The sequence below is a fragment of the Anolis carolinensis genome, unplaced genomic scaffold, assembly GCF_035594765.1.
Source record: "Anolis carolinensis isolate JA03-04 unplaced genomic scaffold, rAnoCar3.1.pri scaffold_17, whole genome shotgun sequence".
Classification (NCBI taxonomy): domain Eukaryota; kingdom Metazoa; phylum Chordata; class Lepidosauria; order Squamata; family Dactyloidae; genus Anolis; species Anolis carolinensis.
Genome location: NW_026943827.1, coordinates 133,998 through 150,062, shown reverse-complemented (window position 1 = coordinate 150,062; position 16,065 = coordinate 133,998). Strand labels below are relative to the sequence as shown.

Below are 16,065 nucleotides of genomic sequence, written 5' to 3'. Positions count from 1 at the left end.
TATACTGCATCAATTAAATGTCCTGAGATGTATTTACACATCCCGATCGATATATTGACTCATCCAGTTCATCATACCCTGCCAGTTTGACCTAGGTACTTCTGTAAACAGAAGCAGAATCAACAAACAAAGTAAACATTATTTTATTACAAAGTAAACATTATTTTATTATAGATAATATTTTGTATTATCATTATTATTATTATACTGCATCAATTAAATGTCCTGAGATGTATTTACACATCCCGATCGATATATTGACTCATCCAGTTCATCATACCCTGCCAGTTTGACCTAGGTACTTCTGTAAACAGAAGCAGAATCAACAAACAAAGTAAACATTATTTTATTACAAAGTAAACATTATTTTATTATAGATAATATTTTGTATTATCATTATTACTATTATACTGCATCAATTAAATGTCCTGAGATGTATTTACACATCCCGATCAATATATTGACTCATCCAGTTCATCATACCCTGCCAGTTTGACCTAGGTACTTCTGTAAACAGAAGCAGAATCAACAAACAAAGTAAACATTATTTTATTACAAAGTAAACATTATTTTATTATAGATAATATTTTGTATTATCATTATTATTATTATACTGCATCAATTAAATGTCCTGAGATGTATTTACACATCCCGATCGATATATTGACTCATCCAGTTCATCATACCCTGCCAGTTTGACCTAGGTACTTCTGTAAACAGAAGCAGAATCAACAAACAAAGTAAACATTATTTTATTACAAAGTAAACATTATTTTATTATAGATAATATTTTGTATTATCATTATTATTATTATACTGCATCAATTAAATGTCCTGAGATGTATTTACACATCCCGATCGATATATTGACTCATCCAGTTCATCATACCCTGCCAGTTTGACCTAGGTACTTCTGTAAACAGAAGCAGAATCAACAAACAAAGTAAACATTCTACTATGCCAAGGGGAGAAATCGATAGGTATATTCCTTGTGGAAATATACAGAACACAGCTTTTCAGCATCTTTTGAACCAAGGTAAATTAGAATCTTTAATTTTCATCTTAATTAGAAAATTAATATTATATTTTTCCAATTGCCCTCACACAGATATTGATTATAGTCTAAATTAAAATTATTGGGGGTCACATAAATCCAAAATCCACTTGATTTCAAATTAAGACCCTAAATACAAATGCATCTGTACATATATTTGTTTGTTCCACACTAACCCATATATATCTTTAAAGGACCGGGACCAAATTTGGTCCAGTTATTGATTATAGTCTAAATTAAAATTATTGGGGTCACATAAATCCAAAATCCACTTGGTTTCAAATTCAGACCTTAAATACGAATGAATTTACATATATTTGTTTGTTCCGCAATAACCCCTATATATCTTTAAAGGACCGGGACCAAATTTGGTCCAGATATTGATTATAGTCTAAATTAAAATTATTGGGGTCACATAAATCCAAAATCCACTTGGTTTCAAATTCAGACCTTAAATACGAATTAATCTGTACGTATATTTGTTTGTTCCGCAATAACCCCTATATATCTTTAACGGATCGGGACCAAATTTGGTCCAGATATTGATTATGGTCTAAATTAAAATTATTGGGGTCACTTAAGTCCAAACTCCACTCTGTTTGGGATCGGGACCCCAGAAATTATTCGATCTTGTGCCTTTTTTTGGTTCAGGGATCCTGAAGTTCAACGCCTGCTTCCTGGAGGAGGAAGGGGAGGAGCTTCCGGAAGGCCGCGCCCCTTCCTCCTCCACGTTGGAGCAGCTCATCGCCGGCGCCCGGAAGGAACTCGGAGTGGACGCCAGACCGTCCTTCGCGCAGCGGTCAGTCGATACAGAGAGCGAGTCGGAAATGGGCAGCCGACCTTCCACCCCGATGGCGACCTCCGACCCCAATGACTTCCTCCAGATGGTCAGCCGGAACAACCTCCTCAACAGGTCAGATCAGTAAAATTATTTTCCTTATATAATTACCTTATATTATTATTATTAATATTATTATTATTATTATTAGTTTTGTTAAATTATTAATAATTACATTGTTAATTTTATTATATTATTTTGAGGTTATTATTATAATATGGTATTGTTATATATTTGTTTTGTATTATTAAATCATTATTTTGTATTATTAAACTAACCAATTATGTCATATTTTTATTTTTATATTTATTATTATTATTATTATATTATTTTGTAATTATTATTATTTTATTTTTGTTATTTTATTTTTATTATAGATTATATTTTGTATTCTTGTTATTGTATTACTATTTTGTAATATTATATTTTTATTATTATATTATTATAGATAATATTTTCTATGATTATTATTTTTGTATTATTATTATTGTATTATTATTTTGTAATTATTATGTTGTAATATTATTTTATTGTTATTATTTTATTATTATAGAAAATATTTTCTATGATTATTATTGTAATATTTTCTATGATTATTATTTTTGTATTATTATTGTGTCTTTATTATGTTGTAATATTATTATATTGTTATTATTTTATTATTATAGAAAATGTTTTCTATGATTATTATTGTATTATTATTATTGTATTATTATTTTGTAATTATGATGTAATATTATTATAGTTTTATTATTTTATTATAGATAATATTTTGTATTATTATTATTATTTTGTAATTATGTTGTAATATTATCTTAGTTTTATTATTTTATTATAGATAATATTTTGTATTATCATTATTATTATTTTGTAATTATGTTGTAATATATTTTTATTATTTTATTTTTATTATATATTTTTTGTATTATTTTTATTGTATTATTATTTTGTAATATTATATTTTTATTATTTTATTATTATAGATAATATTTTCTATGATTATTATTTTTGGATTATTATTGTGTTATTATTATTTTGTAATTATTATGTTGTAATATTATTATATTATTATTTTATTATTATAGAAAATATTTTCTATGATTATTATTGTATTATTATTATTTTGTAATTATGATGTAATATTATCTTAGTTTTATTATTTTATTATAGATAATATTTTGTATTATCATGATTATTATTTTGTAATTATGTTGTAATATATTTTTATTACTTTATTTTTATTATATATTTTTTGTATTATTTTTATTGTATTATTATTTTGTAGTATTTATTTTTATTATTTTATTATTATAGATAATATTTTATTATTATTGTATTATTATTTTGTAATGTTGTAATATTATCATAGTTTTATTATTTTATTATAGATAATATTTTGTATTATCATGATTATTATTTTGTAATTATGTTGTAATATATTTTTATTATTTTACTGTTATTATAGATAATATTTTGTATTATTTTTATTGTATTATTATTTTGTAATATTATATTATTATTATTTTGTAATTATTATGTTGTAATATTATTATATTGTTATTATTTTATTATTATAGAAAATATTTTCTATGATTATTATTGTATTATTATTATTGTATTATTGTTTTGTAATTATGTTGTAATATTATCATAGTTTTATTATTTTATTATAGATAATATTTTGTATTATCATGATTATTATTTTGTAATTATGTTGTAATATATTTTTATTATTTTACTGTTATTATAGATAATATTTTGTATTTTTTAATTGTATTATTATTATTATTATTAATTGTTTTCCTGCAGGAATGGCCAGAGCCTGAGCAGCCTTTGCAGCAGCAGCAGCAGCAACAGCAGCAGCCCCGTCTGTCCGTCAAAGGAAGGGGCGGGAACTTCCTCTCTGCCCCGCAGGAACCCGTCTGGCCCCAAGGTCCCGCCCCTCCGCGCTCTCTATGATCTCCTCATCGCCCCCATGGAAGGGGTACGTCTGCCAATCATCACCCTAGGATCAGGATATAATAATAATATAATAATAATATAATAATAATATAATAATAATATAATAATAAGAACATAATATATAATATAATATAACATAATAGTATATAATAACATAACAATAATAGTTATATAATATTATATTATTATAATACGATATATTATGGAATATTATTTTTATATTATTATATTTATTATCATCATTATTATATTTATATTAATATTATATAATATAAAATAATATATTGATAATATTGATTATTGTTACATTATTATATATATATATTATATTATACATATAATAAAATATTAAAATAATATTAATAATATAAATTATATAATATAATAATAGAGTACAATAATATAGTAATTCATAATATTGGTAATAATTCAGTGATATCTTATTATCAATATAAAATTAATATTATATTATTATAATATGATATATTATGGTATATCATTTTTATATTATTATTATTATTATATTTATATTAATATTATATAATACAAAATAATATATTGATATTGATTATTGTTACATTATTATATTATACATATATATTATTAATATTATTATTAATATTAATTATAATAATATTATTATATTTTATATTATATTATTATGGTATATTATTTTTATATTATTATTATATAACTATTATTATATATATTAAATATACCAGTAATATGATAATATAGTAATATCAAATAATATATGTTATTATAATATATTATCTCTTTATTATGATAATTATGTAATAATATAATATATATGCTATAATTATGTAATAATATAATGTATTATAATATATTATCTCTTTATTATTTTATTATGATAATTATGTAATAATATAATATATATGCTATAATTATGTAATAATATAATGTAATAATAATATAGTAATATCAAATAATATATTATATGTTATTGTAATATATTATCTCTTTATTATTTTATTATGATAATTATGTAATAATATAATATATATGCTATAATGTAATAATATAATGTAATAATAATATAGTAATATCAAATAATATATTATATGTTATTGTAATATATTATCTCTTTATTATTTTATTATGATAATTATGTAATAATATAATATATATGCTATAATTATGTAATAATAATATAGTAATATCAAATAATGTATTTTATGTTATTATAATATATTATCTCTTTATTATTTTATTATGATAATTATGTAATAATATAATATATGTGCTATAATTATGTAATAATATAGTAATATCAAATAATATATTATATGTTATTATAATATATTATCTCTTTATTAATTTATTATGATAATTATGTAATAATATAATATATATGCTATAATTATGTAATAATATAATGTAATAATAATATAGTAATATCAAATAATATATTATATGTTATTGTAATATATTATCTCTTTATTATTTTATTATGATAATTATGTAATAATATAATATATATGCTATAATTATGTAATAATATAATGTAATAATAATAATAATATATTATATGTTATTATAATATATTATCTCTTTATTATTTTATTATGATAATTATGTAATAATATAATATATATGCTATAATTATGTAATAATATAATGTAATAATAATATAGTAATATCAAATAATATATTATATGTTATTATAATATATTATCTCTTTATTATTTTATTATGATAATTATGTAATAATATAATATATATGCTATATAGTATAATATAATAATTTGTATAATATTTAAATACAGTATATTACATAATAATATAATAATAAAATATAATATTTAATATTACAATAATGTAAATTATATAATATAATAATTTGTATAATATTTAAATAATTTATTATTATTATATAGAAATATATTGTATTAACTATTATTAACTATTAACTATTGTATTATTATATTATATGATATTATTATATAGTAATATAATATATTCTACTATTTTATATTATATAATTTTATTATAGCATATTATTATATTGTATTATATGATATTATTATGGTATAATATTTAAATAATATATTATTATTATTTAGCAATATATTGTATTAAATATTAACTATTGTATTATTATATAATATTACAATAATGTAAATTATATAATATAATAATTTGTATAATATTTAAATAATTTATTATTATTATATAGAAATATATTGTATTAACTATTATTAACTATTGTATTATTATATTATATTATATTATTATATAGTAATATAATATATTCTACTATTTTATATTATATAATTTTATTATAGCATATTGTTATATTGTATTATATGATATTATTATGGTATAATATTTAAATAATATATTATTATTATTTAGCAATATATTGTATTATATATTAACTATTGTATTATTATATAATATTACAATAATGTAAATTATATAATATAATAATTTGTATAATATTTAAATAATTTATTATTATTATATAGAAATATATTGTATTAACTATTATTAACTATTGTATTATTATATTATATGATATTATTATATAGTAATATAATATATTCTACTATTTTATATTATATAATTTTATTATAGCATATTATTATATTGTATTATATGATATTATTATGTTATAATGTTTAAATAATATATTATTAATAATAATAATATATTATAATATAATAATATATAATAATAATAATAATATATTATTATTATTTAGCAATATATTGTATTAAATATTAACTATTGTATTATTATATTATATTATAGTATTACATAGTAATATAATATATTCTACTATTTTATATTATATAATTTTATTATAGCGTATTATTATATTGTATTATATGATATTATTATGGTATAATATTTAAATAATATATTATTATTATTTAGCAATATATTGTATTAACTATTATTAACTATTAACTATTGTATTGTAATATTATATATTATAGTATTATATAGTAATATAATATATTCTACTATTTTATATTATATAATTTTATTATAGCATTATCATATAATACAATATAATAATATTGTTATGTTAATATAATAATATTATTATGGTATAATATTTAAATAATATATTATTATTATATAGCAATATATTGTATTATTAACTATTAAGTATTGTATTATTATATTATATGATATTATAGTATTATATAATGTATTAAATATTAACTATTGTATTATATTATATTATAGTATTATATAATAATATAATCTACTATTTTATATCATTATATTATAATTTTATTATAGCATATTATTATATTGTATTATATGATATTATTATGGTATAATATTTAAATAATATATTATTATTATTTAGCAATATATTGTATTAACTATTATTAACTATTAACTATTGTATTGTAATATTATATATTATAGTATTATATAGTAATATAATATATTCTACTATTTTATATTATATAATTTTATTATAGCATATTATCATATAATACAATATAATAATATTGTTATGTTAATCTAATAATATTATTATGGTATAATATTTAAATAATATTATTATTTAGCAATATATTGTATTAACTATTAACTATTGTATTATTATATGATATTATAGTATTATATAATAATATAATCTACTATTTTATATCATTATATTATAATTTTATTATAGCATATTATTATAATATTGTATTATATGATATTATGGTATAATATTTAAATAATATATTATTATGATTTAGCAATATATTGTATTAAATATTAACTATTGTATTATTATATTATATTATAGTATTACATAGTAATATAATATATTCTACTATTTTATATTATATAATTTTATTATAGCATATTATTATAATATTGTATTATATGATATTATGGTATAATATTTAAATAATATATTATTATTATTTAGCAATATATTGTATTAAATATTAACTATTGTATTATTATATGATATTATAGTATTATATAATGTATTAAATATTAACTATTGTATTATATTATATTATAGTATTATATAATAATATAATCTACTATTTTATATCATTATATTATAATTTTATGATAGCGTATTATTATAATATTACCATATTATAAGATAATATTTATATTATAATTTTATCGTCGCATATTATTATTTTATTATCCTATTATAATAATATTGTGATATTATTGATATGTTATTATAGCATAGCATTATTTTATTTTATATTTTAATATTATTTATTATTTATTGTTGTTGTTGTTGTTTACCTGTTGTTTATCGTCCAGGGCCTGATGCCGTCTTGCGGTCAGTTCCAGCGACACTTGACCCTTGTCCTGGAGGGCGACCTCTTCCTGGTGCCCTTTGCCCTCCTGAAAGGAAGTGCTTCCAACGAGTTCCTCTACGAGCGCTTCACCCTCATCGCCGTCCCCTCCATCCACGCCCTTACCAACAACAACAAGGTGAGTTTGTTTATTTGTTTGTTCCGCAAAAACACCTGTTTACCTTTGACGCATTGTTCCCCAATTCAGTCCATGGATGTGTTATAGTCCAACTTAAAATTTGAGGCATCTTTCGGGCCTGAATTCCATTCCGTTTAGGATTGAGACCCCAAAAATGAATTCATCTGTACGTTTGTTTGTACCCCAAAAATTCCTATAAGTCTTTAATGGATCGGGACCAAATTTGATCCATACATGCGGTATCGTCCAACTTAAAATTTGAGTCATCTTTCGGGCCTGAATTCCATTCCGTTTAGGATTGAGATCCCAAAAATGAATCCATCTGTACGTTTGTTTGTACCCCAAAAATTCCTATAAGTCTTTGAGTTATCGGGACCAAATTTGGTCCATATATTTGTTATAGTCTGAATTAAAATTATTGGCGTCACTTAAGTCCAAAGTCTACTCAATTTAGAATCAGGACTCTAAAAATTAATAAATATGTACATATATTTGTTTGTTCCCCAAGAATTCCTATAAGTCATTGAGTGATCGGGACCAAATTTGGTCCGTATATTGTTTATAGTCTAAATTAAAATTATTGGGGTCTTTGGAGTAGGTAGCCCACTCGGTTTGGGATAGGGACCCCGAAAATGACTTATTCTCCCCAAAATGACTCGATCAGTATGTAAATTTGTTTGTACCCCAAAAAATCCTACATGTCTTTAAAGGATCGGGACCAAATTTGACCCATAGATTGTCTATAGTCTAAATTAAAATTATTGGGGTCACTTAAGTCCAAACTCCACCTGATTTGGAATTAGAACCCTCGTGAATCCCTTTGTACGGAAATTTGTTTGTACCCCAAAAAATCCTATAAGTCTTTAAAGGATCGGGACCAAATTTGACCCATAGATTGTTTATAGTCCAAATTAAAATTATTGGGGTCTTTGGCGTAGATAGCCCACTCGGTTTGGGATAGGGACCCCGAAAATGACTAAATCTCCCCAAAATGACTGGATCTGTAAGTAAATTTGTTTGTACCCCCAAAAATCCTACAAGTCTTTAAAGGATCGGGACCAAATTTGGTCTATATATTGTCTATAGTCTAAATTAAAATTATTGGGGTCACTTAAGTCCGAACTCCACCTGATTTGGAATTACAACCCTCGTGAATCCCTTTGTACGTAAATTTGTTTGTACCCCAAAAAATCCTATAAATCTTTAAAGGATCGCGACCAAATTTGACCCATAGATTGTTTATAGTCTAAATTAAAATTATTGGGGTCACTTAAGTCCGAATTTCACCTGATTTCGAATTAGAACCCTCATGAATCCCTTTGTACGTAAATTTGTTTGTACCCCAAAAAATCCTATAAGTCTTTAAAGGATCAGGACCAAATTTGACCCATAGATTGTTTATAGTCCAAATTAAAATTATTGGGCTCTTTGGAGTAGATAGCCCACTCGGTTTGGGATAGGGACCCCGAGAAAGACTCAATCTCCCTCTTTCTTTCCCGCAGAAGGCGACCCCACCGCCGTGCTCCCCATCGTCTGCGCTGGTGGTGGCCAATCCGTCCCTCCCGCCGTCCGTGCGGTCGCAGTGGCTGTGGGGCCCAATGCCGGCGGCCGAGTCGGAGGCGCTGACCGTGGCCGAGACCCTGGGCTGCCCGGCGCTGACCGGCGCGGCCGCCACGAAGGAGCGCGTCACGGCCGCCATGCCCGCCGCCGAGTGCCTCCACTTTGCGACTCACGTATCTTGGAAACTCTCCGCCGTTGTCCTGGCCCCGGAGGGCGGGGAGGGCGCCGAGGGCGAGGTCCCGACGCACGACTTCCTGCTGACGGCGGCCGACGTCCTGGCGCTGAGGCTGCGGGCCAAGCTGGTGGTGCTGGGCTGCTGGCCGGAGTCGCCCGCCGGACAACTGACCGCCGACGGGCTGGTCGCCCTCAGCCGGGCCTTCCTGGCCGCCGGGGCCCAGTGCGTCCTCGTCCAGCTCTGGCCCGTCCCCGCCGAGGCCTCCGCCGCCTTCGCCGCCGGATTCTACGGGGCCCTGGCCGGGGGTGGAGTGGCCCGCGGAGGAGGAGGAGGGGGTGGAGTGGCCGTCAGCGCCGCCCTGGTCGAGGGCATCAAGGCCGTCCAGCGGAGGCAGACCAAGGGGAGCGACCACCCGGCACAGTGGGCAGGTAATCGTTTATCTGTGTATGGGGTGGAGTGGCCCACGGCCGGGGTGGAGTGGCCTCCACACTGTTTCGATCTTCCTGCCATGTAATCAGAATGTCACTCCAGATAATAATAATAATAATAATAATAATAATGATAATCTAATTATATATGTATATATATGTATACGGGGTGGAGTGGCCCGCAGCGGGGGTGGAGTGGCCTCCACACTGTTTCGATCTTCCTGCCATGTAATCGGAATGTCACTCCAGATAATCATCATCATCGAATATATATGTATATGGGGTGGAGTGGCCCGCAGCGGGGGTGGAGTGGCCTCCACACTGTTTCGATCTTCCTGCCATGTAATGGGAATGTCACTCCAGATAATAATAATAATAATAATAATAATAATAATAATGATAATCTAATTATATATGTATATATATGTATACGGGGTGGAGTGGCCCGCAGCGGGGGTGGAGTGGCCTCCACACTGTTTCGATCTTCCTGCCATGTAATGGGAATGTCACTCCAGATAATAATAATAATAATAATAATAATGATAATGATAATCTAATTATATATGTATATATATGTATACGGGGTGGAGTGGCCCGCAGCGGGGGTGGAGTGGCCTCCACACTGTTTCGATCTTCCTGCCATGTAATGAGAATGTCACTCCAGATAATCATCATGATCGAATATATATGTATATGGGGTGGAGTGGCCCGCAGCGGGGGTGGAGTGGCCTCCACACTGTTTCGATCTTCCTGCCATGTAATCGGAATGAAACTCCAGATAATAATAATAATAATAATAATAATAATGATAATCTAATTATATATGTATATATATGTATACGGGGTGGAGTGGCCCGCAGCGGGGGTGGAGTGGCCTCCACACTGTTTCGATCTTCCTGCCATGTAATGGGAATGTCACTCCAGATAATCATCATCATCGAATATATATGTATATGGGGTGGAGTGGCCCGCAGCGGGGGTGGAGTGGCCTCCACACTGTTTCGATCTTCCTGCCATGTAATGGGAATGTCACTCCAGATAATCATCATCATCGAATATATATGTATATGGGGTGGAGTGGCCCGCAGCGGGGGTGGAGTGGCCTCCACACTGTTTTGATCTTCCTGCCATGTAATGGGAATGTCACTCCAGATAATCATCATCATCTAATATATATGTATATGGGGTGGAGTGGCCCGCTGCGGGGGTGGAGTGGCCTCCACACTGTTTCGATCTTCCTGCCATGTAATGGGAATGTCACTCCAGATAATCATCATCATCTAATATATATGTATACGGGGTGGAGTGGCCCGCAGCGGGGGTGGAGTGGCCTCCACACTGTTTCGATCTTCCTGCCATGTAATGAGAATGTCACTCCAGATAATCATCATCATCTAATATATATGTATATGGGGTGGAGTGGCCCGCTGCGGGGGTGGAGTGGCCTCCACACTGTTTCGATCTTCCTGCCATGTAATGGGAATGTCACTCCAGATAATCATCATCATCTAATATATATGTATATGGGGTGGAGTGGCCCGCTGCGGGGGTGGAGTGGCCTCCACACTGTTTCGATCTTCCTGCCATGTAATGAGAATGTCACTCCAGATAATCATCATCATCTAATATATATGTATATGGGGTGGAGTGGCCCGCTGCGGGGGTGGAGTGGCCTCCACACTGTTTCGATCTTCCTGCCATGTAATGGGAATGTCACTCCAGATAATCGTCATCATCTAATATATATGTATACGGGGTGGAGTGGCCCGCAGCGGGGGTGGAGTGGCCTCCACACTGTTTCGATCTTCCTGCCATGTAATGAGAATGTCACTCCAGATAATCATCATCATCTAATATATATGTATATGGGGTGGAGTGGCCCGCTGCGGGGGTGGAGTGGCCTCCACACTGTTTCGATCTTCCTGCCATGTAATGAGAATGTCACTCCAGATAATCATCATCATCTAATATATATGTATATGGGGTGGAGTGGCCCGCTGCAGGGGTGGAGTGGCCTCCACACTGTTTCGATCTTCCTGCCATGTAATGGGAATGTCACTCCAGATAATCATCATCATCTAATATATATGTATATGGGGTGGAGTGGCCCGCTGCAGGGGTGGAGTGGCCTCCACACTGTTTCGATCTTCCTGCCATGTAATGGGAATGTCACTCCAGATAATCATCATCATCTAATATATATGTATATGGGGTGGAGTGGCCCGCTGCGGGGGTGGAGTGGCCTCCACACTGTTTCGATCTTCCTGCCATGTAATGGGAATGTCACTCCAGATAATCATCATCATCTAATATATATGTATATGGGGTGGAGTGGCCCGCTGCAGGGGTGGAGTGGCCTCCACACTGTTTCGATCTTCCTGCCATGTAATGGGAATGTCACTCCAGATAATCATCATCATCTAATATATATGTATATGGGGTGGAGTGGCCCGCTGCAGGGGTGGAGTGGCCTCCACACTGTTTCGATCTTCCTGCCATGTAATGGGAATGTCACTCCAGATAATCATCATCATCTAATATATATGTATACGGGGTGGAGTGGCCCGCAGCGGGGGTGGAGTGGCCTCCACACTGTTTCGATCTTCCTGCCATGTAATGGGAATGTCACTCCAGATAATCATCATCATCTAATATATATGTATATGGGGTGGAGTGGCCCGCAGCGGGGGTGGAGTGGCCTCCACACAATTTCCACCTTCTGGCTACACATTATCTGTCTCTCCATTTTGGTGGGGGTGGAGTGACCTCCAGATTGGGCAGGTCAGTCTCGATAGATAATATATTGGCTGGGGTGGAGTGGCCCATACTGGGGGGTGGAGTGACCTCCATAAGGGGCTAGGAAGGGAAGGGACCAACCGATTGACTGCACAATAGACAAGTCAGTCCTGATAGATAATAAAAGTATATTGGTGGGGGTGGAGTGGCCAGCGGTGGGTAGAGTGGCCTCCAGTAAAGGACCCAGCCACACAATGTAGTTCAGTCCAGATAATAATAATAATAATATTAATAATAATAAAGGTGTGAGGTGAAGTCCAGATAGATAATAATAATGTATTGGTGGGAGGTGGAGTGTCCCCCAGCAGGGGTGAAGTGGCCAAGGGTATCAAGGCTGTTCAGAGGAGGACCAAATGAGGAAGAGTAACCACCCGACTGCACGATGGGCAGGCAATAATGAATAATAATTACATATATTGATGGGAGCAGAGTGGCCAAAGGGGTGGAGTGGCCACTCCACCCCACCAATATACAAATAAATGAACTGATGGATAGATAAATAGGTATCAATTGTAGATTGATTGATTGATTGATTGAATAGATAGATGAAGGGATATGTGAGGATATAACCATAGACTTGTTTTGTTTATTGTTGTTTGTTTGTTTGTTTGTTTGTTTGTTGTTGACAGGCTTCACCCTGATTGGGCGCGACGTGAAACTGAGCAGCCCCTCGTCCCTGATTGGCCAGGCCTTGAGGGAGATCCTGCAGCACCCGGACAGGGCCCGCGACGCCCTGAGGGTCCTCCTCCACCTGGTGAGTAAGAGGGAAAGTGGCCATTGGGGTGGAGTGGCCTCAAAGCAGGACTCGAAATAAATGAGGGCCCTGCTCCCAAACACGGTGGAATTTGGGCTCGAGTGACCCCAATAATTTTAACTTAGACCATAATCAATATCTGGACCAAATTTGGTCCCGATTCCTCAACGACTTATGGGAGTTTTTGCGGTACAAACAAATATACAAATACAAATAAATATACATACAAATAGATTAATTTTTGGGGTCCTTATTCAAACCAAGTGGAGTTTGTGGTCAAGTGACCCCAATAATTTTAACTTAGACTATAATCAATATCTGGACCAAATCTGGTCCCGATCCCACAAAGACTTATAGGAGTCTTTGTGGTACAAACAAATATACAAATACAAATAAATATACATAGAAATAGATTAATTTTTGGGGTCCTTATTCAAACCAAGTGGAGTTTGGGGTCAAGTGACCCCAATAATTTTAACTTAGACTATAATCAATATCTGGACCAAATTTGGTCCCGATCCCACAAAGACTTATAGGAGTCTTTGTGGTACAAACAAATATACATCTACAAACAAATGTAGGTACAGATTGATTCATTTTGGGGGTCCTAATTCCAAACCAAGTGGAGTTTGGGGTCAAGTGACCCCAATAATTTTAACTTAGACTATAATCAATATCTGGACCAAATTTGGTCCCGATCCCGTGAAGACTTATAGGATTTTTTGGGGAACAAACAAATGTATGTACAGATTGATTAGTTTTTGGGGTCCTAATACTAAACTGAGTGGAGTTTGGGCTTAAGTGACCCCAATAATTTTAACTTAGATTATAATCAATATCTGGGCTTAATTTGGTCCCGATCCCGTGAAGACTTACAGGATTTCTTGGGGAACAAACAAATGTCAGGCTTACTTCAAAGGACCAGTCTGAACGCAGATCAAAGACAGCTGCTCTCAAACACAATCTTTATTGAAGAATACACGACTTTGGAAAAGTCGAGAATGACCTAATGTTTACATACATCTAATTTTATCACTTCTGATGCAACGTAATATCACACGCAAATATCATCATCAAACCCCACCTTCGGGATCACATTTCCACCAAGGTTTCTATCCCCCCCACACTACAGCAATTATAATTGTTTATACTTTCACCCCTGAGTTCCCAGGCTCATTTTATCTTCTCCCGCCAGGTGCTCGCATGTTTATGTTATGAAGTCAGATTCAGGGCTTGGAAATTCAGCCCTGGGATCTGGCTGCATGACATGGCGCCCCCGTTTTCTTCGTCCTCCTCTTCGGTTCTTCTTTCACCATAGTCCTGAAACAAATCAAACAATAACTCTATGGGTCCATTTTGTCTAAAGTCCCCATATATTTTTTCAGCAAGCTGCGATGGAAGACTGGGTGTATTTTCCCTAAACTTTTTGGCAATGCCAATTGGAAAGTCACTTCATTGATAACCCCCTGTATTCTGAATGGTCCAATATATTTGGGGCCCAGTTTTCTTGAAGGTAACCCCAATTTGATGTTTTGGGTACTTAACCACACTAGATCTCCTTTATCTAATTTATCGCCTTCCACCCTCTTTCTGTCTGCGAACGTTTTATACTTTTTGTGTGCTTCTTTTAACGAAGCAGTCACTTGATTCCAACATTCCATCATTTGCGTTTTCCATTTCCCTGCCTCTGTTCCTTCATTTTCTGTCCACCTCGGCAATTGGGGTAAAGGTTGTATTTCATACCCGTAAACTACTTCAAAGGGGGTTTTGTTTGTTGCTGAATGTATAGTTGAATTAAAGGCTAGTTCCGCAAACGCCAACCACCTAGACCAGTCATTTTGTCTCATGTTAGAGTACATTCGAAGGAACTGCCCAAGCGTTTGCTGAGTACGTTCTACCGCCCCGTTTGTCATGGGGTGAAAAGCAGAACTTAAACTCCTTTCTGCTCCTAGCATTTCCAAGAATTTTTCCCAAAATTTTGCTGTGAATTGTACTCCTCTGTCACTGACTACTCTACTTGGACATCCATGTAATTTGTAAATATGGTTTATGTAC

The 16,065-nt window shown here is 31.1% G+C and overlaps 1 protein-coding gene across 1 annotated transcript in view; it reads left to right on the top strand.

Moving 5' to 3' along the window:
* The window catches only part of LOC134294603 (tetratricopeptide repeat protein 28-like), a 103,867-nt gene that overhangs the window by 69,457 nt on the left and 18,345 nt on the right, over positions 1–16,065 (top strand). Inside the window, 5 exon segments of the mRNA XM_062966176.1 lie at positions 1,706–1,967; positions 3,702–3,876; positions 8,124–8,297; positions 9,800–10,460; positions 13,886–14,010. Of these exon segments, the coding sequence (XP_062822246.1) occupies positions 1,706–1,967; positions 3,702–3,876; positions 8,124–8,297; positions 9,800–10,460; positions 13,886–14,010 (1,397 nt within the window).